We start from the raw sequence: 24,907 nt of genomic DNA, 5'->3' as shown, positions 1-24,907 counted from the left end.
GCCTGGCCTTCACTTCAATTGGCAGAGCCCAGAGCAGCGCTGGGCAAAGGTCGGGGTTTCATTTTGTGAGGCAATGGGCTGTGTGCTTTCATCTGCTCTTCTGGTACCACGAGTGTGTGTGTGTGTGTGTGTGGTTGGAGGGAGGGAGGGAGGGAGGGAAGAATAGGGAGGGAGGGAAAGGAGACTATAATTGATTTGGGGAGGATTTTGCAAAGGTTTATATATAAAAGCAGCAATACCGAGAAACTAGAGATTAAGACATGCCAAGCGGTGATCAAGAGACTTTCACCATATTCCACCTTCCACTCCACCCTCTCTGCCAGATTTTAACCAAATTGGTGTAATGTGGTCTGCTTGCATACATGACTGAATGAAAAAGGAAATTTAAAACATTCTTGCCATAAAACCCAGAGGAAACCATATGAAAATCCAGTCTCAGGAAAATCTGCTGGACTATTGGTTCGTATTCTCTTCTTGTTAATTTAGATTAAAAAAGGCTGGTAATCAGGTCTCTTTTTTAAACTTGCTTTGGCATTTTTTAGATGTAAATCTCCAATATGGCTTAGGCTGATTGTTTTCCATGTCCTCTTACCCCTCATTCTTCCTTCTTCTGGCTTAATTTCTTCTTGCTCCCTCTTTCCTCTACTTCTCTGCTCTTCTCCTTTTTGCTCTCAGCAAAACATCTTTTTCTTGTCCTGGAGTTTATAAAATATTCTTATTAGGCAAAGCCCCAGCCTGTCTTGTTCCTTGTCTGATCACCATTCAAGTATAATTTGGGCTTCCAAAGTGTGTTCTTTGAATGAAAGGCTAGTTCTCTGAGCATTTAAGAAGCTGGTATGTTTTGAGAGAGTCGACAGAGATTATAATTTGCACTCAGGAAACACTTCAGGTTTTTAATTCCGGTCTATGTTTTACATTTCAACAGTCAGTTTATATTTTAGAAGAATATTGTAAAGAAGAAGTGACACCACAATTGCATGTTTGTTTTGCATTTCTTCCAGGTTTTCTAAAGTCTTAGGGATGGCCAGCGCTTTGAAGAAAAGGGAAATAAGACTGTCTTTTTGTGCCTCTAGCCATACCTCCTTGTTGATTTTCTCTGATGCTGTGGGCTCCTTACTGCGTGCCTGATTGGGACTGTCCCATCACACCCAATGTGATGGGAAACATGACTTACTCTATCTCAGTAAAAAGCATTCAGATGAACTTGCAATAGAAAGACTTGCTCCCACTTCTTCAAAACACCTATTTTAAAAATAGCATCAGAGTTGGTTCATGCCTCCAACAATTTACGTAAAACTGAGTGTGCTAGGCACTGTGTCAGGTAGTGGGGGATACAAGTATGACCCTCAGGAGCGCAATAAGAAAACCATGGGTATCTTACAGTGCTGTGCTAAGAGGTTCATCAAGACTATTACAGAAGCTGAGAGGAGGGACACCTAACTCCACCTGGTAGGGAGAGGGAGGTGGTGTTGCTAGAAATTCGTAGAAGTTGGAGTGACCTTGAGCTGAGGTTGGGGGGAATGGGTAGCAGAGATGGATGAAGTAGGAAGAGGGCAAGAGGCAGAGGGGCCAGAGGTGTGAAAAACTTGGAACCTTCTCAGAGGTTTCCTCCAATGACAGAGGAAATGGGAGCTTTGGGGAATTTGTGGAAGATGGTCTGGAAAGGTAGAAAGAGGCTAGATCAGATCACAGAAGGCTGCATGTATCTTTCGAAGAGTTTATCATTTTTACTGGAGAGTTTGAAGCAGAGGCGGCCGATCTACAGTTTTAAGAAAATCACTGTTGTCAGTGTGGAGAATAGGTTTTTGCAAGGTTCTAACCAGGATTATTTTCAGAAAATTAGGCTCAGCTTGGTCCAGACTTGAGGGGTTTGCGAGTAAACTCCTTTTCTGGATTACTCCAGGGCTCTTTGTCTACTTCAAAGAAGGTGGCAAGGGCGACTCAGCTCCTGTTGAGGGTGGACGAGTGGCCAGGTGGCTGGGGCAGCCAGACGAGCCTGGTTCGCCTTATACCCAAATTTGTTATGCTTTGTTTGTACTGAACGCCTGATGATAAACGACATGTGTGACACCACGTGTGAGGCGTGGCGTTTTTGCTCCTTGACCTGCTCCTTGGAAATAGAGTGACAGGTTGGAGACAGCGTGGAGTTCTGAAAAACCCATTGAACCAGTGATAGGAGACCTGGGCGTGGCTCCCAGCTCGTCTCTCACCACTAGTGGGGTCTTACGTGGCCTCATCTCACTGGGCTCCGCTCACCTTATCTATAAACTGAGACCTTTAGACTGACGTGGTCCTGAGGGCCCTGTCCAGCGCCCATATTTTCATTGTGATTCTGGTTTCCTCAGTGGTCCTCCTGGCCCCGATCACCACTAAGCCCTGACATTCTGATTCATAGAGAAACTAGTGAAGCCATTTATCTTTAAAAGAATTGTCCTTTAAGTGTTATAATCTGCTGAGCATGGGAAATAACTTGCAAAGGAAAAAAAAAAATGGTGATCCATGTTCTGTCCTGTGCAGGTGATAAATGGAAAGCAGAAAGCCACCTGCACACATCTTTCTTCTTCTTCTCTTGACTTTCTGCTTGTCCTTCCTGCAAAAGTAGAGAGCAGATTGGAAGGGGCTTCTGAGGGGACTGAGGGTTAGGCACTGATGGGGACCTTTAGGAAGCTGAGCTCTGCCACCTTCCGAAGGGGTAATGCGGCAGAGGCAGTCATTCAGGTGGGTCCGAGGCAGGATTTTGACCTAACTGTGACCTTCCTTGCCTTTGTGAAATTCTCTTGCATCTATACGAAGCTCCCTCAGGTCGTGTGCTGGCAGCCCGAAGATCAGCCATCGGCTCATCCTCTAACACCCAAATTTCCTTCTCTCTTTTACAGAAACTAAACTTCTCCTGAAGATCGAGAAACAATAGCTAGATGGTGTTGTGGATATTCTTGGGGTGGGGGGACGTCTAATGCCCCTGGCCTATCTAATACCCAACAACACGCCCCCCAAACCCACACATATAGAGCACATGTCTATTCACTTATCAAATCCTGAAAGGCATTTTGGGGATGGGGAGGGGGAGAAGGGAGGCGGATAGAGTGGTAAATGGATGAATTGGATCTGTGTCTTGCCCTGAGAACTTTACAGATAGCAACACAGGCACTAAGAACCCATTTATTCCACAAACGGCTTCATCATTCCCTGACTTCAATTCTGTGCACATTTGATATTAGAGGTTTAAAACAAGCCTGTGTTGAGGCCCAGAGGAGTGAACAATTAAGGTTCAGGGGAGTGTGGCAGACCTCATGGAGGTGGTGACGTGTAAGTGTCATCTGAAGAGTAAAGAGATTTATGTTTTATCTGGCAGCAGCCCAGAAAGTAAAGATAGAGCGTGAAGTAGGCTGTTTGAAGTCCTGAAAAGAGAAGGGCTAGGACTGGGGAAGGAGGAATTATTCCAGAGAGAATTCTGAGGTAGAATCACCCCCTTACGGTGACAGGTTACACATAAGAGGGGATGGAGTAACCAAGGTATCTAATTCAGGTAACTTGGGGAACCCTAATCTCATTAAGCAAAACAGGAAATATGAGATGGAGCTGTTTGTTCATTAGGTAGGGGTTGGGGGCAGGTGGAAATGCTGGGTTCGGTTTGGACAGGAGTCATTTGAGATGCTTATGGGCATCCAGGTGTGTTATTCCCCTGGGTCTGAGATCCCTGCCCTCTGGTTCTTTAGCATTTACATGACGCTCTATATAAACTGCCACCCTGGGGGATTCCCTGTAGCTTTTCTCCCTCATTTGGAAGTACAGTTTTAACTGGTCACTTGATCACAAGTGGTTGAAAGTGAAAAATTCATTTGAATCATTTTTCAGTTTAATGGGAAGGTAAATGTTTTATCGCTGTTCTACAAGATGTGAAATAACTGATTTCACTCAAACAGATGGCAATGAAAAAGCACTTAAGTGTCTATTCCTTGACTTCTTGGTAGGTGGAGAGTCTCTGTGAATCAATAGTGGTTCAGGGTTTGGCTCAGCATGCTCATTCCAGCCCTTATCCGCCAGCCTCCAGCCGACTGATTTAGGAGATACACAGCTAGGTCATTGAATTACAATTTCCTGAGTTATGCTGTGGTGGTCTCATAGGGTGGTAAACAACAGGATCCTGGGAATTGACCGTTTAGTTCGGAAGGACTGAAAACAGGCTTTCCTGAGCCAAGATGCTAGATTTACAAGGCCATGTTACAAAGATAGCCTGTCCTTCCCCCTTCCATATCACTTTTTTTTTTCCATAAATACATACTCCTTGTCCTTATCTTCCCCCACCCTAGTCTGTCATAGATTTTGACCTTGGTTTTGATTTACCTTTCCATTGACACATCATCTGTTTTCTAATTTCCTAGTTAGACCTGAGGTTAAGATGAGAAGCTAGGCCAGCAAACTGATTTAGACAGGCTCTCTCTGGCTTTCTCGCTTTCTCTGAGGTCATCTCATGCCCAGATTTATGTGTTCAAAAAATAAATGACCCATGAAATGACCCAGAGGTAATCAGACTCTAGGGGCCCGATTTAAACTAGCCAATTTCAAAAGATGGGCCCGTCTACCAGAATGCCAATACATTTGCTTATTCTTCATTTCCACTGTCAAGCAATTTTCATTTCAGCTGTTATTGTGTTAGTTTTCCAGAAAGATCGCAAATTCAAAAGACAAGAATCAGAAGGTAATTTGGCAACTGTAGAGTTGGAATAGAGGGAACTGAAGGAATTTAGGGAAGAGCGTCCCTAAGCTCTGTTTCTGTATTGGGACATTGCTGGTGGCTGGTCAAAGGTAGTTAGAAGAGACAAAGCCATAAATTATTTACTCTCTGTTTTTTTTCAGCATTCTTCATCCATCATTAATTGATTGGACTAGATTGTCTCTAAAGTTCCTTCTGACTCCAAATTTTTACACTCTGCCCCTCTTCTGATAGACATGTTTCAGTGGTGACTGGATAGTTGTCTTCGGGATTGATGTTTAGGAAGTCAACCTTGGACTCTCTAATGGACTTTGAGAAACTATATTAGTTTTCTGTTGCTTCCATAACAAATGATAAATTTAGTGGCTTATAGCAACACCCATTTATTATCTCACAGCTCTGTAGGTGAGAAGTCTGGGCACAGGAGGACTCAGCTGGATTCCTTGTGTAAAGTTCACAAGGCTGACGTCAAAGTGTCATTATGGCTGCATGACAGAGGCTCTGGGAATTAATTTGCTTTCAAGCTTGTTCGGGTAGTTGAGAATTCAGTTCCTTGCCATTGCAGGACTATCTTCCCGATTTCCTTGCGGGCTGTCAGCTAGGAGCCAGATTTTGCTCCTAGGGATTGGCTGCATTACATCTCATGTTTTCTTCATGGTCCCCTCAAGCACCAGCAAGTCAAGTTCCTCTTGAATTTCTAGTCTCTCTGACTTCTTCTTCTACCACATCTCACCGACTGACTTCCTAGCCAGCTTTTATAGGCTAATGTGATTACACAGACTCCTTGGATAATCCAGGATAATCTCCCTGTTTTAAAATCAGTTGATTAATAACCTTCATTACGTCTGCCAAGTCCCTTCAGAGCAGTACCTAGGTTAGTGTTTGATTGAATAACCACAGATGACGATCTTAAGGGGACCTCTTTAACATTCTGCCTAGCCAGTCTCATGAACAGACTTTGAAATCATGTTTGTCATTACTTGAGTGATCATGTCAGCGGGTGGCTGATTCCATCTATTTACATGTAGTCTTTGTATCTTGCCATTACATAGGACATTTTCTTAACCTAGCTTCACATTTAGTATTTTAACCACTTAGCATAGAAGGTTCTCTATTATAAGAAGTACATCTATTGGTTGGTTGAATGGGGAAGACTGATATGTCTTCCCTCTCACTCCACTCAGCTGAGGAAGTCTCCTTGGGGGAGATGAGCTCTATTTTTCACAATCTTAAAGATCATAGCACATTTGGTTTGCACTAAATCAGTGATTCTCAATTCTAGCTGCACTTTAGAATTGTATGACAAAAATTGTGAAGTATTACTCAGGCCCTACCCCAGAGATTCTGATTTCTCTATGGCAAAGCCAGGGCATTTTTTTTTTTTTTTTAAGTTTCCGCAGTGGTTCTAATTTGCAGCCAATGCTGAAAACTATTGATAAGCTCCAAACATTCTATTTTGGAGGTAAAGAAGCTGAGAGTGAGAAATGATTCACTTGAAGTCTCATAACCGGTGACAGATCTGGTGTTCTCTGACACAAACAAAAGGTTTATGGTTTAATTTGTATGCAGAGTTCAGTGCTCAGTACTGTGTTTCCTCGAAAATAAGACTGAGTCTTATATTAAGGTTTGCTCCAAAAGACGCATCAGGGGATATCATCCTGAAAAATCATGCCTGGGTTTATTTTCCAGGTAAGTCTTCTTTTCGGGGAAACACAGTAATTGTACGCAAAATGAGTGTTGGGGCAGTCTGGAACACCATGCATCTGGTTTCAAGACTGTTTCTTTCTAGGGCTTTAAGAAGCAGCTATTAGACCTAGCAAAATAACTGTTTAAAGGTCTCTTCTCAAAAGCTTGGCCTGCTCAGAAGCAAGAATAAGCACAGATACAATACATTCTGCACTAGCCAAGGAGCTGGCAACATGCGTGCCCACAATCTCTCAGTGTCTGGAGCTGCACAGTCCAGTGCAGTAGCCACTTAGCTGCCTGTGGCTATTGAGCACTGGAGATGTGGCCAGTGCCCGTTGTAGTGTGCTGTGAGTGTGAAATACACCAGATTCAAAGATTCCACATGAAAAAAGCGTGTGAAATAGCTCACTAATACTTTTCCTGGTTACTCCATGATGAAATGATAATACTCCGGGATCTATTGGGTCAAGTGGGATATATTACTAACATTGATTTTACGTATTTCTTTACTTTTTTAATGTGCTTATTAGAAAATTTAAAGCTGCGTACGCGGCTAGCATGTGGGGCGCACGTTCTATTTCTGTGACACAGCACTGTTCGGGAGAGCACTTTCTATTAAAGCTATTAACAATGCATGGTGCAAGTCCAAGCTGTTCCACCTTCCATATCTGAAGGAGTGCAGTGGTATCTTATACGCTTCCTGGAGATAAGACGTGACATTGATCTGCCCTGTGCTTGCCACCTATTTGGCAGCTGGTCAGTCTGGCCAAATAGATTTCTTTCTATTTATGTGTATAGGCTTAAAGGAGGTGGGGGGATGCCCCTGTGTCATGGAAAGAGCACACATCATAGCTCTTAAGGAATGCACATGAAGGTAGATCAGGTGCTTGGAGGCTCAAAGGCCTAGAGATGAATGTTATACCCCTTGAGCAATACTGTTCCCAAAGAAACTGCTACGTCAGCATTGATGAATTATCACCGTCCTTGACGGCTCACTGGAAATACTACGGTGTCTGCCCTTGTCTATAATTCAAACGTAAACTTTACTCTTTTTCTTTTTCTGTAGTTTTTCCTGCTTCGTTGGTATCCTGCACAGGTGTTTATTCAGACTGGTGTAGCATTTTAAAAGAAACCAATCGCTACCCAGAAATATTCTGTCTAGGGGAATCACCTCTCAAAATTCCTCTAAACTTTCATTTTCTGATTTTTGAAATTAGGATCTCTCTTGCAGAGTCTTTGTAAAAGTTGAAGAAAATAAGACACCTGGCACACTTCTTCATTGGGCAGATTTTTGGGGAGGCATCTACTCTGTGCCAGGCCCAAGGCTAATTGTTGGGGTTCCGATAGAGAGCGAGACATGACTACTCCCCCTAGTTTGCTCACAGCTAAAAGAAGAGAAGGACAGGAGGCTGGCAGCATCAGGACAGGAGTAGTCCCCAGTGAATGGCAGCTGTCATTACGTCACACAAGGGGGGATTTAGCTTATCACAAAGTCATGGAATGTTATGCAGATGAGAGAATTGAAACCCACTGTGATTAAATGACTGCTGGCGTCACCGAGTCAGGAAATGCTGGGCTGGCACCAGGGCACAGGATTGCTGACTCCTCCAGCAATGCTTTTCCCAGGAGATCACATTGCCTCACACTTGGTTTCCCAACTGGTTTACGTTAAAAGAACAACTTCATCATTTTGGACTGGATTAAAGGAAAGAAGAGCTTCTCCCAGTTTTGCTCTCTGTTGTCTGGGTATGCTAGCACACTATCAGTTATTGTACTAATCATCATCGATTAGAATGTCATCAAGATAATGCATGTATTCATTTGAAGACTTCGTTCTATGAAATATTGTCTTCAACAGCTTATCATTTCTTATTAAATTAGGTTAAACAAAGCTAATTCCCATCTGAGAGTATAAAAGAAACTTCCAATATCTTCAACTTTGTTTAAGGCACATTCCCCATATTCTATATAATCTATCACAGTAATAAAAAAAAATTACATTTAAAAAAGAGCCTTGTGGAAAAGGAGAGAGGAATCAGAAATGCAGTGAGAGGTTTGCTTTTTCAAAATCTGTTTTGGAAAAAAAGACTTGGTAGGTGCAATGGTGTAAAGTAAGATATAAAAAGGAACACATTGTTCAAATAAGCACCTATGTAATTGATTTTCTCTTCCATGTGAGAGTCACACCTGTGTTGTGAATCAGTGGACGCACCAAGTGAATTGGGCTGGGTGAGTTTGACAGCCATCCATAGCAATAGTTGCTATGGTGAATTGCCACTGTTGCAAAGTGTCACTGGATCTTACTGAACTCAAACAGAATGCTCCATGCACTGAAAAAGGTCCACTACCAACAGAAGACACGTGCATACCAAGATAGGAACAGCACCAAGCACTTAGTACTGAAATGCCCCTTATTTTCTCCCTCCTCCAGAAAGGAAGAGGTAAAGACCCAGGTTCCTATAACCCAGCTGCCTTCTCTGTTCTCACGAGAGTCCAACCTTTGTCAAGTCAACCCTCTTGTCATTGGAATTCATCTACCTACTTTTCAGTTCTAGAAATCTGTGATTCACAAAACAAATGATCCGGACCCAGTAAGAACAGTGTAGAGTTTTCTTACAGTAGCTGAAATAGTGATAAGGGGTGAAATCAGCCTCTAGATTATTTCCCACACAATTGGGCCTCCAGTCCGAAGGTATGTAGTTGCCTGTACACCTGAGCAAAAATGGGCAGCATCCCTGCCTTATCTGAGGAGATACACACATTACATTATGATGAGCCTTCACTTTCCCTGGACGCTTACATGCTATAAGTAATTGAAGAAGGGAGTCTTACATATTCTGGCTGCCGAAGATCACATTTGCCAATAGCTTTGCCACCTCCCTAGGCTTCCATTTCAAGACATACAAATATAGGACCCACTCTCAATCTGCACCATGGAAATATTATAAAGCATAGTCTATTTATTACTAGTATCAGAAAGAGTCTAATAATAGCTAGCATTTATGGGATGCAGGCAGAGGGCATACCAAATGCTTTGAATAAATTATCTCGTTTAATGCCCTCCTGATTTTGCTATGAAAAAAAGTAATACAGTTATCATCCCCATATTAGAGATAAGTAAAATGAGGTTTGGTAAAGCCAGGATTTGAACCTAGCTCTCTCTGACTCCAGAACACATGCTCTTAACCCCTAAGCTTCCCCTGTCTGTAAGTGAAGACAAGGATGGCATCTAAAGTAAAGGCTGACATTAATTTCTAAAGACCTGAGAAAGTACCTGTGAATGCTTATTAACTAAGTGTGACCAGCTGACAGTGCAACAGATGGCATCAAATGAAATCAAGTATACAGGGTTCACCCAGAAGCACTCTTATATCTTGTATCAATGTCAGCACATTGCTTAATCTTTGTACCTGTTACCTACACGTAACCTAGATAGCACCGTTCATTTCCCCAGCCGGTGGTGTGCTGGGTCCAGCTCCTCCTGGCTTGTGAACCCACATTCAGTGACTTCAGTGAATCCAGTGACTTAGTGAATCCAGGTTCATGACTTGGTAGCTTAAAATCAGCACTAGTGGAGGTGTTTACATCACAGAAATTGGCAATCGCTACAAATCATGGCCCTTTTCTTTATTCCAGAGAGAAAGTTGTTAAATATTTATCGGTATACCACTGTCTATGACTCAAAGAGTGATACAGTGTGAATTGTCACACTTCTAAAGGTAAACAAAGGCATACTGGATACCTAAAAAAACATTCTACACATATAATCATACCTAACTCTTCAGTGAATCTTCTGTCCCCATCATTCTGCATTTGGACCTCTTAAAACATAACCACAATGATTTTGTATGTCACTAGAAATATAAAATTGTATTTTGTTTATTGTTTTTATTACAGAAGCAATATGCTCACTATTTAATATTTATGAATGCAAGTACAACCATACAAACCATGAAATGTATATATCAATATTGTCAAATAGAAATATAAAACACAATGCAAGCCACATATGTGATGTAAAATTTTCTACCGATCACATTTTAAAAAATAAAAAGAAACAGGATATTAATTTTTAATAATATTTTATTTAACTCAATCCAAAATATGATTTTAACATACTGTCAACATAGACATTTCCGAAATATTTTGCATCCTTTTTGTACCAAACCTTCAAAATCCATGTATATTTTACACATACAGCACATCTCAATTTAAAATGCTACTTTCATCAGAAATAATCTGTATTTAGATTTCATAAAATCTACAGCTGAAAAAGTGGATTCATATACCCAACCTGTTCCAAATATACTTAATTGAATACTTAATTGAAATATTTAATTAATTAAAATTAAGTAAAATTTAGCTCAGTTAATTCTTCAGTTGCATTAGCCACAATTCAAGGGCTCACTAGCCATAGGTGACTGGTGATAACGGAATTGGTCAGCATAAGTACTTTCCATATATGCTTTATTTGTTTTATTAAAAAGGAGACCTAATATATACACTACTCCCCAAATCTTTTTTTCCCCTCATTAATTACACATTTAAAATACTTTCCCATCCTGTGTTCCCCACTGGTTCCTAAGAAAAGAGAAATCTCAGCAAAGTAGTTATATCAATAATGTCTGTGAACTTTTTCTACCTCACTAATGGGAAGAAAATAAGTTGACCTAAGGCATTTTGGGTCTCACCAGTTTTCAAATTCCCTCACCAAAGAAAGTGGGTAAAAACATGAATTTCAAACGTAGACTGTTCAAGTAATATGCCTGGTGCTAATTAGAATGGATCATTTCAAATATCTTTTGGAATTAGCCTCTTCCTTTTTCAGTGCTGAATTTTTAGGAAAGCTTCACCAGGGAATCAATCAGATTCAGTTTGGCAATATTTTATTAATAATCAACATCAGTATCAGAAAGTACACATTTATTAGGTTACCTAGGCCTTGGTTTTGCAATATAACAATTCTGCTTCCATGGGGATTTTTTAATCAGCTCTTGCTTTTTCAGTATCAGCACAGCTAAATCAATTAAAAAAAAAATGAGGAAACATTATTTCTGGTCGATGGAGCTGCCATTTTGGTATTTTGCCATAACACCAAGTAGCAAAGATAGTCCTGTGATCTCCTCCCTCTAAACAACTCAGAACCCAAATTTCTGATTTCTGTCCATGGCACCATCTTTCATCCACACATATACTACATGTTCAGTCATTGGTGATAGACATGTGTCTCTTTATCGTCTCCTGTATCTAGTCATCACCAGATCTTACCTGTATTTCTCAGTGATATTAAGTGAAGAAGATACGAGGGGCAGATTTATCCTGAGAAAATCTGCTTTTGCACATGATTTACCTGTACCAAAACTTCTAGTGACTTTCTGATTAATACGAGTTGAAAATGCTGTTTCAGTCAGTCCTCCCTTGCCATCGAATTTTATTCCTTTCTTCGTAATTCTGAACCTTGTTCACTATCTCACCATCCCCCTCAGACTACTACCCTGGTCTAATCAGAACCCAGACCCATACCCAGGACATTTTCACTCTGTGAGCTTCTGCCCATAGCAAAAGTTCAACCATATCTTCTTACTTTTTCTTACCTATCACCATCTTATCCATCACGTAGTTCTAATGTTAAGCCCCTCAATTCAGTGGCTGATTTTTACCTACTCTGATCTTCCATTTTTAGGTATGCTGCTGCTTTTCACGGTTTCATGTGCCTATCTTGCCTAATTCTTGAAATTGAGAACCATGATTTTGATTGCTTTTGTATTCTGCATCGTGCCTCGCACCCTGCTAGCAGATGCTAGTAGGTCAACAAATACTTGCTAATTTTCAATGAAAGAGAATTGAAACAATTGCTTTCTTTGCCTGGAGTTGGTTATAACATGTTGGAAAAAAATATATTTATTTAATCTGCAGCTCTTCTCATGTGTTTATGGACTGTTTTATAGCCAAAGAATAAAAGTCAGTATAACATAGGCCTAACTAATTTAGAGGCCTCCTGTGCTGGGCAGTCTACAGAATTAAAACTCACGCCAGCTAAATCTCACTGCTTTTCAACGGGCTCTCCCTTGAGGGAGTGGGGAGCAGGCAAAATGCCTCAAGCTTTGAAAGTAGAAATGGTGTGAGTTTCATTATGCAAGAATTGAAACTTTTCCTCCCCCTCCCAAATGAAAATCTTGCCATGAGTCTATAGCCAAAGAATGCATAAATATCATTAGAAATTTAGAAAGGGATTTTCCCTAGAAAAAATATTGCACACTTAAAAAAACCCAATAAGCTAAAGTACAATTTGGTAGATTCCTCTGAACAATGCCTGCCTGTATTCCAATTATAATGGGGAAAGGGAAAAATGGGACTTTCTCCTGCTCACATCTGGCACATCATTGATAGATTACATTAAAGTTCCAAACTCTCTTCTCTCCTCAGGACACTTTATCTCAGCTAGAAACTAATAAAGAAGGATCCTCTCATCTAGAAACTACCCCACGTAGCTCTACGGAGATGAAGGGGGGCAGTTTACAATCCAGTCAAACAGAATGCTCATTGGCCTAGGTCATGTGATGGCTCTAGAAAGTTCACTAGGGGAGGATGACGGGGGCCACTTTAGAGTCACCCCCACTGGTCCAGCAACAGTGGAAGGGGAGCTAGTCTCTAATGGAGCAATTAGCTCTCACTGAATCCAGCCATATTTAGTTATCCTCTTCTCTGCTCTCAGCCCGAGTTAGAGTTGGAATTAGGTCCCTCTGCAGAGCTCTCAGTGGCAGTAAACTGTTCTCATCTCCTATTTGGGAGAATAGCAGTTTTGAATACCTCTTTTTTTTTTTTTTTCTGTAGGAGTGTGCAAAAATGTTCTGGTTAATTTTGCTTTGGGGATTCTGATTGATTTGTTTCTTTTGTGAGATAGAACCTGCTATTGAGATATGTTTGGCTGTTAAAGGAATTGTTGTTTGGGAGAAGTGAAGTTCATTTTCAGGCAGCAGTTTTCAAAAGTTTGGGGGTGTGAAGGGGTCAACTACTGTTCACCTGAAGCAAAATTCACTTGTTTCTGGCATTTGCTAAGTCTCTTTGAGATGTTTGAAGAAGTGACTTCCAAACCAGAGAAAGCACCCTTCGAGAAATACAAACCTCTTCATATCCTTAGTCAATTGGGAAGCAAAACCCACTACCTGGGAACTGGGAATCTGTTACAACTTGATATAAGACAGCGTGTGCCAGAGAAAGCTTCTTTCCCTGACTCTAAGCGTGTTGGGGGATGACTGGTAAAACTAACTATATACAGAGTAAAGTTTCTTTTCCTACTTAACAAATACTTTAAAAATAAAACCTTAAAGGAAATATCCAGTTACCCACAGCGTGGCATTTTTCAGCCTATAACATATTTGGTTTTAGCCTTTTTATGTATTTCTATTAGAGGCTTCAAACTATGGTTCCATAGCCTATCCACCTAAGTGTAAAGGACCTAGGGAAAGATACTCAGTGGTTCACATTTGTGAAGCAGATGAGAATGATGCAAGGCCCTTAATCCAGAGCCGTCCAGGTTAGGAATTGAAAACATCACCGGTACCACTACAGCTCACATTTGAATGACATCTCGCAGTTGGCAGAGTGTGTTCATCTGCTCTGTCACACTGGATCCTCTCCACGACTCCTCGAGGCAGTGTGTGAGAGCCTTCTTTGATGTGTGCTGGCATATACATGCGTGCTGAGACACAGGAACATACTCAGTTTATGGGGAGATGTATTGTCTTAGAATTTGTAAGAATGTAAAATCATATGGAACGAAAGGAGATGATGGGTCATCCACTGTGTAGAAAGTATAGACCATCAGACATTTTATACCTCTTCAGAATTATGCAGCCATTACCCCTGAAAACAAACGTTCGTGTTCATCATTTCAGCCCAATTAGTGACAAGGCTATTTCATTATTGTTAAGAATGTACAATAATAAAAGTGAGACCAACAGGGGCGCAGGTGGAGCTCCCAGTGTGGTGATCGGGTATGCCTGGGTGACTTGTAAGTCAGTGTAATTGTATGGAACTATTACCGCTCAGCCATACAGTAGTTGGCATTCGTTAGTTGTCAGATGTAGCAACAGCTCTCCAGAGGACAGTCTGCTGAGTTCATTTTAAACCAGTCCAAACTCATATCTTCAGAGGTCCTGGAAGTGGACCCCTGGCTTATTTATTCCAAAGAAGCTTATTTCCTCCAGGTAAAGGTGTGCGTTAGCTGAGGCACGCTGACTTTCCCCGTTCATCAAACTGAAGGGTGTAAGGTGTGGCCACATTGGGATCCCAGATGGCTAGAGACTGGAACTGACCCTTCTGTAACCCTGAGATACTCCCATTTTGGGCCTTTCAGAAATCACATTCCTCCTACAACTAAAAACCCTTGAGGACTCCCAGTGTCCTAGGGAGGGCACCTTGGCAGCACAGATGTTTTGATTTCTTTAGCTTCTCACCTTCTCCTTTATGCTGCCTTCTAGCTAAATCCTTTGGATGGTCCATTAGCACAGTATTCTGAGGGCTAATTGAACTCTTTCGTTCACTAGGAAACACAGTGAGACTTTTTACTATTACAGTGGGTTGTTTTGTTTTTCCTTTTATGGCCTGTCCAGCTCAAGGCCCCAGGCTTGGTGATACGGCTGACAAGGTTTTCTATTTCCGGATCAAGTTACAGTGAACCACACTGGCCCTGTTATTGAAGCAGTGCGTGGGGTCATTTGCTGTGAGGTGGGTCTAGGGCTGCCGGCTAGGATGCGAGCATTTTATTTCCTGAGGCGAGCACCCACAGGAAGTAGAGTGGATTACAACCCATTATTGGCTGTCATGAAAATTCTGACCCTATGAGACTCTGGAGCAATGAAAGACTGACTAGGATTCCTTCTAGAATGAACATGCATGTCGCTCCTTCATGGTTCAGCAAGTCTTTAAACCGTATTTAACGATAATAGCCTGCTTTTGGTTGGCTTCCCCTCATGTTTTCTTTGTGTGCTTGCAGGTCCTACAGGTATGGATCTTTGGAAGCTGCTGTTGACCTTGGCAGTGGCGGGCTCAAGTGATGCTCTTTCTGGGAGTGACGGTGAGTTCTGCTTTCCCATCCCCAACCCCAGTGTTTTGAAATAACACTGAACTTTATTTGTTAAATCTAAGTGTGTTGGATGATTTAATTTAAAAAAATGTACATTTTAAGTGGCAGCAAATAGGAAACTTCTCTTAGCTTTAAAATCATCAACTCGGAGGACTTTTCTGTGGATGTTTTACAAGGAATACAGTAGCTAGTTTTGGCATCTGATGTTTTCACATCAAAAATAAATGCTACAAATCATGCTGAGGGCATTTACATTGAAGGCCAGCCAGCTCTCTTGGACCTGGGGGCTGGGAAAGGTACTGATATTGCACTGAAGGGTGATTAACCTACTGCTCACTCAGGTCATCTCTGATTAAGGACACCATGGCCTATCTCCAGAGTTCACAATTAAGGCCTCTTCATCACATTTTCTGTGAATGGAAATCGCAGGTTTCAAATAAATTTCACCTTTCACTCTCTGGGTGATTTTGGCTAAGTTTGAAGGAAGAGACGCCTGAGATAGCTGAATCAAGTACGCAGAAGTCGTGCACCTCTTTGGCTAGTTCTAGTTCTCCTTCCTACCAGAGAAGTCTCAATCTGTTCAGACTTAGGTCTCACAGCAGAAATAATTGGAACGAGCAAGGGTAATGAAAGGAAGTGAGAGGAAAGAGTTTTCTGTCCAGCAAGACAACTGCACTCATATATAGGGGTTGGGAGACTTTTTAGAAGATTGTCTTGAGTACTTGATTTTTTTCCTTGCTTGGGCTTTAGCAGAGGAAAGAAGTAATCTATTTCTCCTATGCTATGACACCACATTCAGTTGTTGCTTTCAGAGTAGCTAAGTCTCCTACTCACCAGGCAACTCATGTTGGAAAGCATAGCTTAAGAGCAGAGGTAGTGCTTTAAAATGTCCTCCCTAACCTTTGAGCCAAAAATAAATCCATAGTGGTGAACTGCTGAGGGTGACCAAGGTAACTAAGAAAACAAGAAGGGTAAAATAGTGTTATTTTATCTTGTAAAGCAATTTAAAAATATTTATAGAAAAGAAATCATAATTGTTTGAAATAGTTTTGGTTCTCTCTGGTGTTATAATGTCAACATTATGCAAGTCAAACATGGAGAGAATCACAGGCTCCATTTCAGCAGCTTTTCCCATGGCTGGTTTTAGACCCTGGTTCTGAGCCAAAGAATTACAGCTGAGATCCTCCGCTGTTCCAAAGTCAGGGTGCTTTAATCTCTACGTTCTTCATTAAGGTGACTTTCACACCACTGGGGAAGGCTTGAGACATCTTAAAAACCTGTGAAAAGAAAAGTATGGCAAAGGAAATCTTTAAAGATGTATCTTTTAAAATGTATCCCCAGCTGAAAGTCTGGAGCTCAAGTTTCTTACGTTTTAGACCGAGAGAGTCTGCAAAGAACATCTATTTCAGCTGCTTTGACATTTTAGCGCGGACATAAACCTTTAACTTCATAAGAAAAGTGAAGCAAACAACACCATTAGCTGATTTTAGATTTGCCTTTTGGTTTGCTTTTCCATTGCTTCTTGTTTGCTTCGTTTCTTTGTTCGGGAGGAGCAAAGCATAAGAAAACGCAGTGGTTTTATAGTAAACACAAATCAGGTAGCCTACCGGTACTTGCACATAGTAAGTAATTTAGCAAAGGAAAAAATGTGTTCCTCCTCCTTTTTCTCTTAGTGGGCTAACCAAAATTCCTTTGGAATATATGGCTACTCCAGAATTCTACCTTAAAATGGCCTGGGGATGGTTAGGGATGGTGTTTACGTAAGAAGGTGTAGATGAGCATGTTTGAACATGAGCACGCACGCCTCTGTGTGTTTGCCAGTTCTGGCCATTTATCTGATGGGTTTAGCCAAAGCCATCACCTGACATGACATGGATTCAATCTCAGATGACATTTATGTGTCATGTGTTTCTTTTTCTGCCAGGTCTGCATTGTAGCCAAATCATTTTATTTTTATTTTCTTTCCCATTGTAGAAAGCAGACTAAAAATATAAGTGAGGATTTAAAAAGAAAAAAAAAAAAAGTCACTACTGTAGTTTCACCATTCATTCATTTGAATTCCGTTTGGTCACTGAAAGAAATGGCACTGCTGAGTAAGAGATCTGGGAAGTGTCACCTGGAGGAAAGTCGCCCAGGAACTGGTAGAAGATGACAGATCTGTGTGATGCCTGAGGAAGGTTGGCACTGGAAGTCTTGAGCAGGGATTTTTCTTGCCTGGGCAGATGAGCAATTAGAAATATACTGGCCCTGAGAGGATTTTTTTATTAAGTCTAATGGTACTTTGGGAAATTTAATGAGAACTAAACATGAAACAGTGCCACCATTGTGTTAGCTGAAATGTTGCAATAGCGGCTCTCTCGTCCTTGTCTTTCATCCTTAATATTAGTCTCTATGTCTGCTCCTCAAGGCAGGTTGCATAGTCACAGGGAGAATTTCTTATTCCAAAATCAGGAGTGACCAATCATGCCTCACTGTCAGAGGGCTTCACAGGGTTGAACTGTCACCTGGCTGCATCAACACTGCTGTTCCTGGGATGGTGGTTTTAATAAGAAATGTATACGAAGATTTGCTGGACATAAGTATTCTTCCAAGCAGTGCCTGTTACAAATTAGCTCTTATCTCTACTATTTCAGTCAATGTACAGCTATGCTCCCTCTTTGACCTCAGCACCCTAAGGTGGGAGAGGGAAACCCCTGTCCTGAAAAAGCCCCATCTGGTTGGGATGTATGGAACTTCTAGAAATGAAGGAGAGACTGTATAGCTTTAAGGTCTAGATGGTGTGATGAATACAAATGGTCAAGATGCTCTGAAAAACAGTAAATCATGGTGGACTGGACTAGTTAATTTAATAAATTCAATGTGCATATATATTTTTAGAGCTTTCCATTTTCAAAGATTGAACTTAGGGCTATGAGGAATGCAGCGATTCTTCCCTCAAGGAATTTATCGTGAGTTAAGAGATCAGGAATATACACAAAGAATTACGGGATGAGGCAATGTCTGCTAACTATGGAAACAGTGGCCTGAACTGCATTCTTTAAGAGGAGTGAAGAGAGGAGGGTCGCTTCTGACTGTAGTGAGTTAGAAAGAATGTCACAGAGGAGGTTGATGTTATTTCAGCAGAAGCTGAAATACTGAGTTAAGACTTCAAGTCTGAGAAGAGCAGGTGGCAACTATAGGAACAGCTAACGTGATCAAGGAACAACATAAACAAAAGTGCACAGGTATAGATACCAGGTGGTGTATGTGGAGAATAGTTCATGCAGTTATGCTGCAGACAGGGCACTGTACAAAGCAATGCATGGCTCTAATTCACACATTTCATATTCAACAGATATTTTTGGAGCACTTCTTTTGTGGAAGGCATAGGATTAATGTGTCCAGAGTGTGTGGTACATGAGCACTGTATTTGTAATGATTTCCTTTGGAAGAAAACGTAGGTCAATAGATTTGAGTTAAATTATAGAAGGCCTGCAGATGGTACAAGCTTCCTGGGAAAGGCAAGTCTTGCTGGGCCTTAAAGAATGGGTAGTATTTGGAGAGGAAGAGAAGGGAGAGGAAGTGAGTGTCGTATCGAGCAAGTCATAGTTCTTCTCAAAGTTGTAAACCAGTGAAAAAGGCTAAGCTCGTGATGGGGCATTATCTGTGTATGTGTGTAATCTTTATATATAGCATATATAAAATTTATGTACAATACATTCTATGTATGTGTGTGTACACACATATGTATAGTGGCTTGCAAGCAAAGCACATAGTAAGCATCTTATGACTCTGAAAATTTAAAGGTGCCGCATCATTTTTATATACCTGTCAAGGTAAGAAACTTACACACTAGGAGTGAGATGCCATGTCCTGAAGGAACCTGAATCCCCAAAACAATGTTCTGTATATCTCTGAACATTTCTCATAAACCTGTGCAAAGCGACACATTACTTACTTGAACTAAAAGACACCTCTGTTCTCATTGCTAACAGATCGGAAATAATGGCTGACTAGAAGGAACATTTATTTTTCTCAATAAACCTTACCCCCATTACAATTGAAGCTCCACAGAGCTCTGAGAGGTTGCCAAGGCATGTAGGATATATTTCAAGCTAGTATTAGAGTCATGGTGGTAGAGGGTAAACAGCAAAGGGTGTGACTGCTCAAAGTTTTCAAGGAGGAACAATCCCAGGCTTTCCACTCACACTGGAAGTGAGGGAGGGAGAAAGCCACAGAGCTTGAGATTGCGGCTGTCTTTACTGTCACAAGAGGCAAGAAGAAACCTTCCAGTCTCCTCTAGTGCTATGGCCTGAATCCATGTATATCAGCAAGCCTGGGTCACCGGGTTCTCCTGGTACCGCAAACGGCGTTGACACTGGAGTTCAGCGGGCCCTAGCAGCCCAGGGTACAGCGCTTCTGGTCTTGTCTATCTAGACAGTGCCAATGGAAGATATGAGCATAGGCCTTTGCAGACAAAGACACGGAACAGTCTTTCAGCGAGTTTTTATCAAGCACTTTTATGGATTCAAGTATGAATTTTAAATTTATGTTCCTGTTTCTGAGGAGCTCATGGCCTATAGAAGAGAAGACAGGCAAGTGAAAGTAATTTAATTCTGAACCACCTTAGTGGTTCAGGAAGAGTTTTAAGCAGGATAATAATACTGTCAGATTTTCATTTTGGAAATAATACTTGTAATCGGATAAAAGTATATTTAAGAGAGATGAACACAGAGGAAGATGACTGTAATAGGTCAAGAGAGAGATGATGTAAGTGTGACCATGGTGGTGAAAGATGGATGGATCATAGACAGATGTTGAGGAGATGGAATCACCAGTACTTAGAGTCCAAATACGTGTGGATTTTTGACTTCAGGAATTGTCAGAGCTTTGTGAGTCCATCCATTGCTAAGGCTCCACATTTTTAGTTAATGTTATCAACATCAGCAGTGACTCACTTTAATACAGTGAAGTCCTGGAACACAGCTCAGTCTATTAGCAGTGAAGTGGTACTTGCACGCTACAGCTCCGTGGGGGAGGAAACGTACTGAGACTGATGACAGCAGAGTATCTAAACCATCTCTATTTTATACCATTTCCCAGAATTCCTGCCTGTGCTGAGCCTGGGTCCTACCATTGTCTGCTCAGCTCTCCAGTGTGGCCATGGTGTGGCTTAGGCTACTGTGCCCTGAGGGTCCACAGCTGGAATGAAGGCCCGAACTTCCTCCCCATGTAGTCTGTGAACATTCATGACTATAGCCCAAGTCCTTCATAGACCCCAGATATTTTTATCATTGCTAGAGTATGTGTTTACCTCATGGAATGCAATAAAATATATGCAGGATGAGCTGAGAGAAGCCAAGCTATGCGCTGGGCAGAATCTGGGAGGTCGGTTAGGCTTGCACAGTAGCTAAGTGACTCACCCCTGCAAAGCAGCTGGCAGTGTGAGTGATTAGGTTTGTGCCTCAGCTAATTGGTACTAAAAGGACTGGGACCACCCAAGAATAGTCCAAACCTTGAATGTTCAATTTACGCATGCCAACAATCGTCTGCACTTCTAGTCTTCCACCTTAGATCCCAACTATTACAGGACAAGAGCCAGTCCTGGTATGCAAAGTGTTGCCACACCACTTTGATTCAGTCGCCTAAACTGAGGCTTCTGTTACGGGGTAAACAGGAACGAGGTTGACATTTGATGTGTGATTCTGTGCTGGCCACAGGCCCTTGTTCATGGACACACCTGGTTTTCTGCCTCTGGCTTAAGGCTAACCCAGGTTCAGCTGTGCAGAAATCCATGCCAGCTTGGACCTCCCCAGCCAGCCTCTGCTAGAGATCGTCCTCCACAGCAAAGGGCCCAGTGTCTGTCAGTCACCCAGCACCTTTTCCCCCAGGAACCCTGTCGGGAAGAAACTGTGGTTGTTAGTTTTCTCCTCACTGTGAATTTAAGTCAACAGGTTATTTTCCCAGATCTAGTTTCATTTAAACTTGAACAGTAATCTCTATGTGATAAAGACTTTTCAGCATCTCAAAGCCATCCACAAAAGCATCTTTTGACATCTGGCTCCTGTTCCTTGTAACTACTTACTTATCCATAGTACTGTACTCCTAACTTGTCATCAGGCCAAGTCGCCAGCAGCCACAACCCCCAGCACTACCCTCATCTTTCACAAGCAGCCGGCACCACCAGGCAATTTTGGCTTTTCCAGCAACACTCACATGGGTTTAAGTCATGCTGTCAGTGGTGTCATCCTCCAACCCAAAACGAAGCCTCCTCCTCAGCTGTAGTTAGCAGCATAGAGGCACTGGTGATGTGTGACATAAATACATTTTGAAATCTGATGCAACTGGTCCTACAAACAGAGGGTTCCTTCGTGCCCTGTGTGGTGTTTACTGTACAGAGGGGGAAGCCCAGGGGCTTGGAGCACTTTTTCAGCTTCAGCTGCAAATCAGAGTTTGGTCTGTATCTCCCAAGTGTGTTCAAAATGAATCCATGGTATTTTATCAGATACGTCCATCAGGAATCTCTGTTTTTGTTTATTTAACAACTTACTGGCCTTAAGCCTTCACCTTAACGAATCACAGGGTCTGGGTTACATTTCCACGGCAGGCTTGCAGGTGTCAGAGCATGGTGGATCCGTCCCGATCACGAAGGAAATGTTTCAGGATGTTGTCATAGAAGTTCCCACCAAGACGCAGGACACGGGATGGTCGGGCGAAGGGGGAGAGGAGGAAAGGAGGTGACATGTGTCATGTGTCCCTCTTCTACATGAAGTTGTGATGACATCTGTGTTTCAAGTTGTGTGACAGAGTCTGGATTGAGCTTGAAATACACGCAATTTAGTTCTTTTCAAATGATTGACAGAATGACCGCTGCATACTGTTATGTGTTATGTGTATGTGTTGTAACACATATTGTTAATGTGTTATGTGTGATGATTACTGCAACATTTATTTAAAACTCACTAGACCTTAAAATCCTGGAAGGATGTTTTCTTCATCCCTGTATGCCTATCCTCTAGCATTCAGACACACAGAGGAGATCTTCATTTATTTGTTGAGTGAAGGAATCAGAATCTAAATCCTGACCTGGGACTTCCCGGTCGTGCCCCACAGTTGTCACTAATGTTCTCTATGCCCATTCCTAACCAGGAAGGGGCTGAATTAGGATCCCCTTCCAGTGGGCAGGGTCTGGAAATAGCTGTACACTGTAGAATCCAGAAACAGTGGCCTCCAGGAAGCCCCAAACATCCCCATGCCCCACTCTAAGCCCTGATTTGTGTGCTTTCCCTGTGGAGAGAATGATCTCATTTTCCTGCTGTATACTTCAGATGCCACCTGGACCAGAACTCTGCCCTACACACCAATGCCTTGGAGCCTATAATGCCTTCCTAAGCCTTGTCAACCTTTTCCCAGGTGACTGAACTCTGTACCCTAGGCACCAGCCACTGGCCAACATCCTGCATTGAATGAACCAGTCACCCAGCACCAACCCCGACACCACCTTTATCTGTGCCCCACCTACCTGATTAAAACTCCTCAAATATTGACAGACTTAGAGAGGTATAATGAGGCCTGCAGATTTCAAATCCAGGTTTTCTCTTTCCCTTTGGACATTGAACTTGAGATTATGAAAGACCCTGATTAGGAATCATATGGGTCAATTTTCCCGGCCCCGTTCCTTAAGTATCAGGTCTTTCTAATTTTCCAGTGAGAGCCCGTCTTCAAGTATTAAACTCAAAATTTAAAGTCCAAGTTATATTGATATAGTCCTCAATTTCTTAATCTCTGAATATGAAAAACAACTGGTATTTTGTGTATCCTCTAATCTTTTAGCAAAACTTTCCAAATTTGTGCAACAAGAAGTAATAATAAGCCGAACATTTGACTCCTAGGTAGTCATGTGCTGTGTGTAAGTACTGATAGGTTCACATTAGTGGAGATTGAATTGGTGATATTTGCCATGCAATATTTTGGGGAGCCTTGGCTTCCCCAAAAATGAGACGTCATTTTGTAGAACAGGACCATTTTGTGTCTGCCTAACATCTAGGACATATCCTCCCTCCTCTTCTACCAACCATGACCCAGCTGCTTCCTTGATTGGAGCAAGAGGCACCATGCTTTTCTCAACAATTGCTAATGATGAAAGGATGTGTTCTGGTGACAGTAGGATGGGAACGTCAAAGAGCCCTGCCCTGTGTCAGGGCATAGTTTGACCAGATCAGCTTTCACAGAATAGAATGTTGCAAAATACCCGATGCGCCATGCTCAGACAGCCCTAGGTAGGTTTACAAGCTGGTACATGACGGTGCCCAACTTCCTTTGTGAGCCATACCAGCACCATACTCTCTGGATGTTTGCTCTGAACCTCGTAAACACAGTTGACTACCTCTCTCTCCCCTCACAGCAATCGCTAAGCCTGACTTCCTGGAAGCTCTTGTACCCTGTTTCCCCGAAAAGAAGACCTAGCCAGACAATCAGCGCTAGCGCGTCTTTTGGAACAAAAATTAATATAAGACCCGCTATTATATTATATTATATTATATTATATTATATTATATTATATTATATTATATTATATTATATCATATACCGTGTTTCCCCAAAAATAAGACCTAGCCAGACAATCAGCTCTAATGCATCTTTTGGAGTAAAAATGTATATGAGACCTGGTATTATATTAATTATATTATATTATATTATATAACACCGGATCTTATATTATAGTAAAATAAGACCGGGTCTTATATTAATTTTTGCTCCAAAAGACACATTAGAGCTGATTGTCCAGCTAGGTCTTATTTTCGGGGAAACATGGTAAGACCCGGTCTTAGAGTAAAATAATACTGTGTCTTATATTAATTTTTGCTCCAAAAGACGCATTAGAGCTGATGGTCCAGCTAGGTCTTATTTTGATGGAAACATGGTAGAGGAATAGAAAGAGCTAGATTAACTTCTGTGCATATCCTGGCCATATTTTAATGTCAAACTCATGTATATAGCAATTGCGGGTGTGAGCAAAAGTATAGCTATGACCCAAATGTCTTTATCTTATTTCCATTGGATAGGTGCTTAAAATCTGTATTCTCAGGTCTAAAAATCTTACTTTGAGGAGAAAATAGAAGAATAATTAACACAAAAATGGAAGGCTGTTAAGCACTTTCATTAACATGAGATGTATCTAAAGTGAAAGTATACACTGTTGAATTTTGGGGGTTGGGTTGGTTGGGAGAGGGTTGCTACGTCAACTGATGCTTTAAAGCAGAAGATAGAAGGAAACAACTGAATCTCCAGGCTGAAATGAGACTATGGCCACCTCTGAGCCCGCAGTTGGCATTCAGTAAATACTGTGTAGATTACTGATTGATTTCTGCAGTCAGTTGATTAGAGCTCGTTTGGATCTGCATTTGAATTGGTTATGCATGATGTCCTTCTGGTGCTGT

The 24,907-nt window shown here is 41.7% G+C and overlaps 1 protein-coding gene across 3 annotated transcripts in view; it reads left to right on the top strand.

The window, feature by feature from the left end:
- The window catches only part of GHR (growth hormone receptor), a 233,313-nt gene that overhangs the window by 90,782 nt on the left and 117,624 nt on the right, over nucleotides 1-24,907 (top strand). For 2 of the 3 annotated variants that reach the window (XM_019748545.2, XM_019748546.2), the window contains one exon: nucleotides 15,399-15,479. In XM_019748545.2, coding sequence (XP_019604104.2) covers nucleotides 15,410-15,479 — 70 coding nt within the window. In that variant the 5' untranslated portion in view covers nucleotides 15,399-15,409. Of the gene's footprint in view, nucleotides 1-226; nucleotides 460-15,398; nucleotides 15,480-24,907 lie in introns of those variants that run through there. The other variant, XM_074328964.1, reaches the window with a different exon arrangement.

This window comes from Rhinolophus sinicus, linkage group LG03 (genome assembly GCF_036562045.2).
Source record: "Rhinolophus sinicus isolate RSC01 linkage group LG03, ASM3656204v1, whole genome shotgun sequence".
Classification (NCBI taxonomy): Eukaryota; Metazoa; Chordata; class Mammalia; order Chiroptera; family Rhinolophidae; genus Rhinolophus; species Rhinolophus sinicus.
Note: the sequence above shows the minus strand (reverse complement) of the source record. Positions and strands in the feature narration are given on the sequence as shown.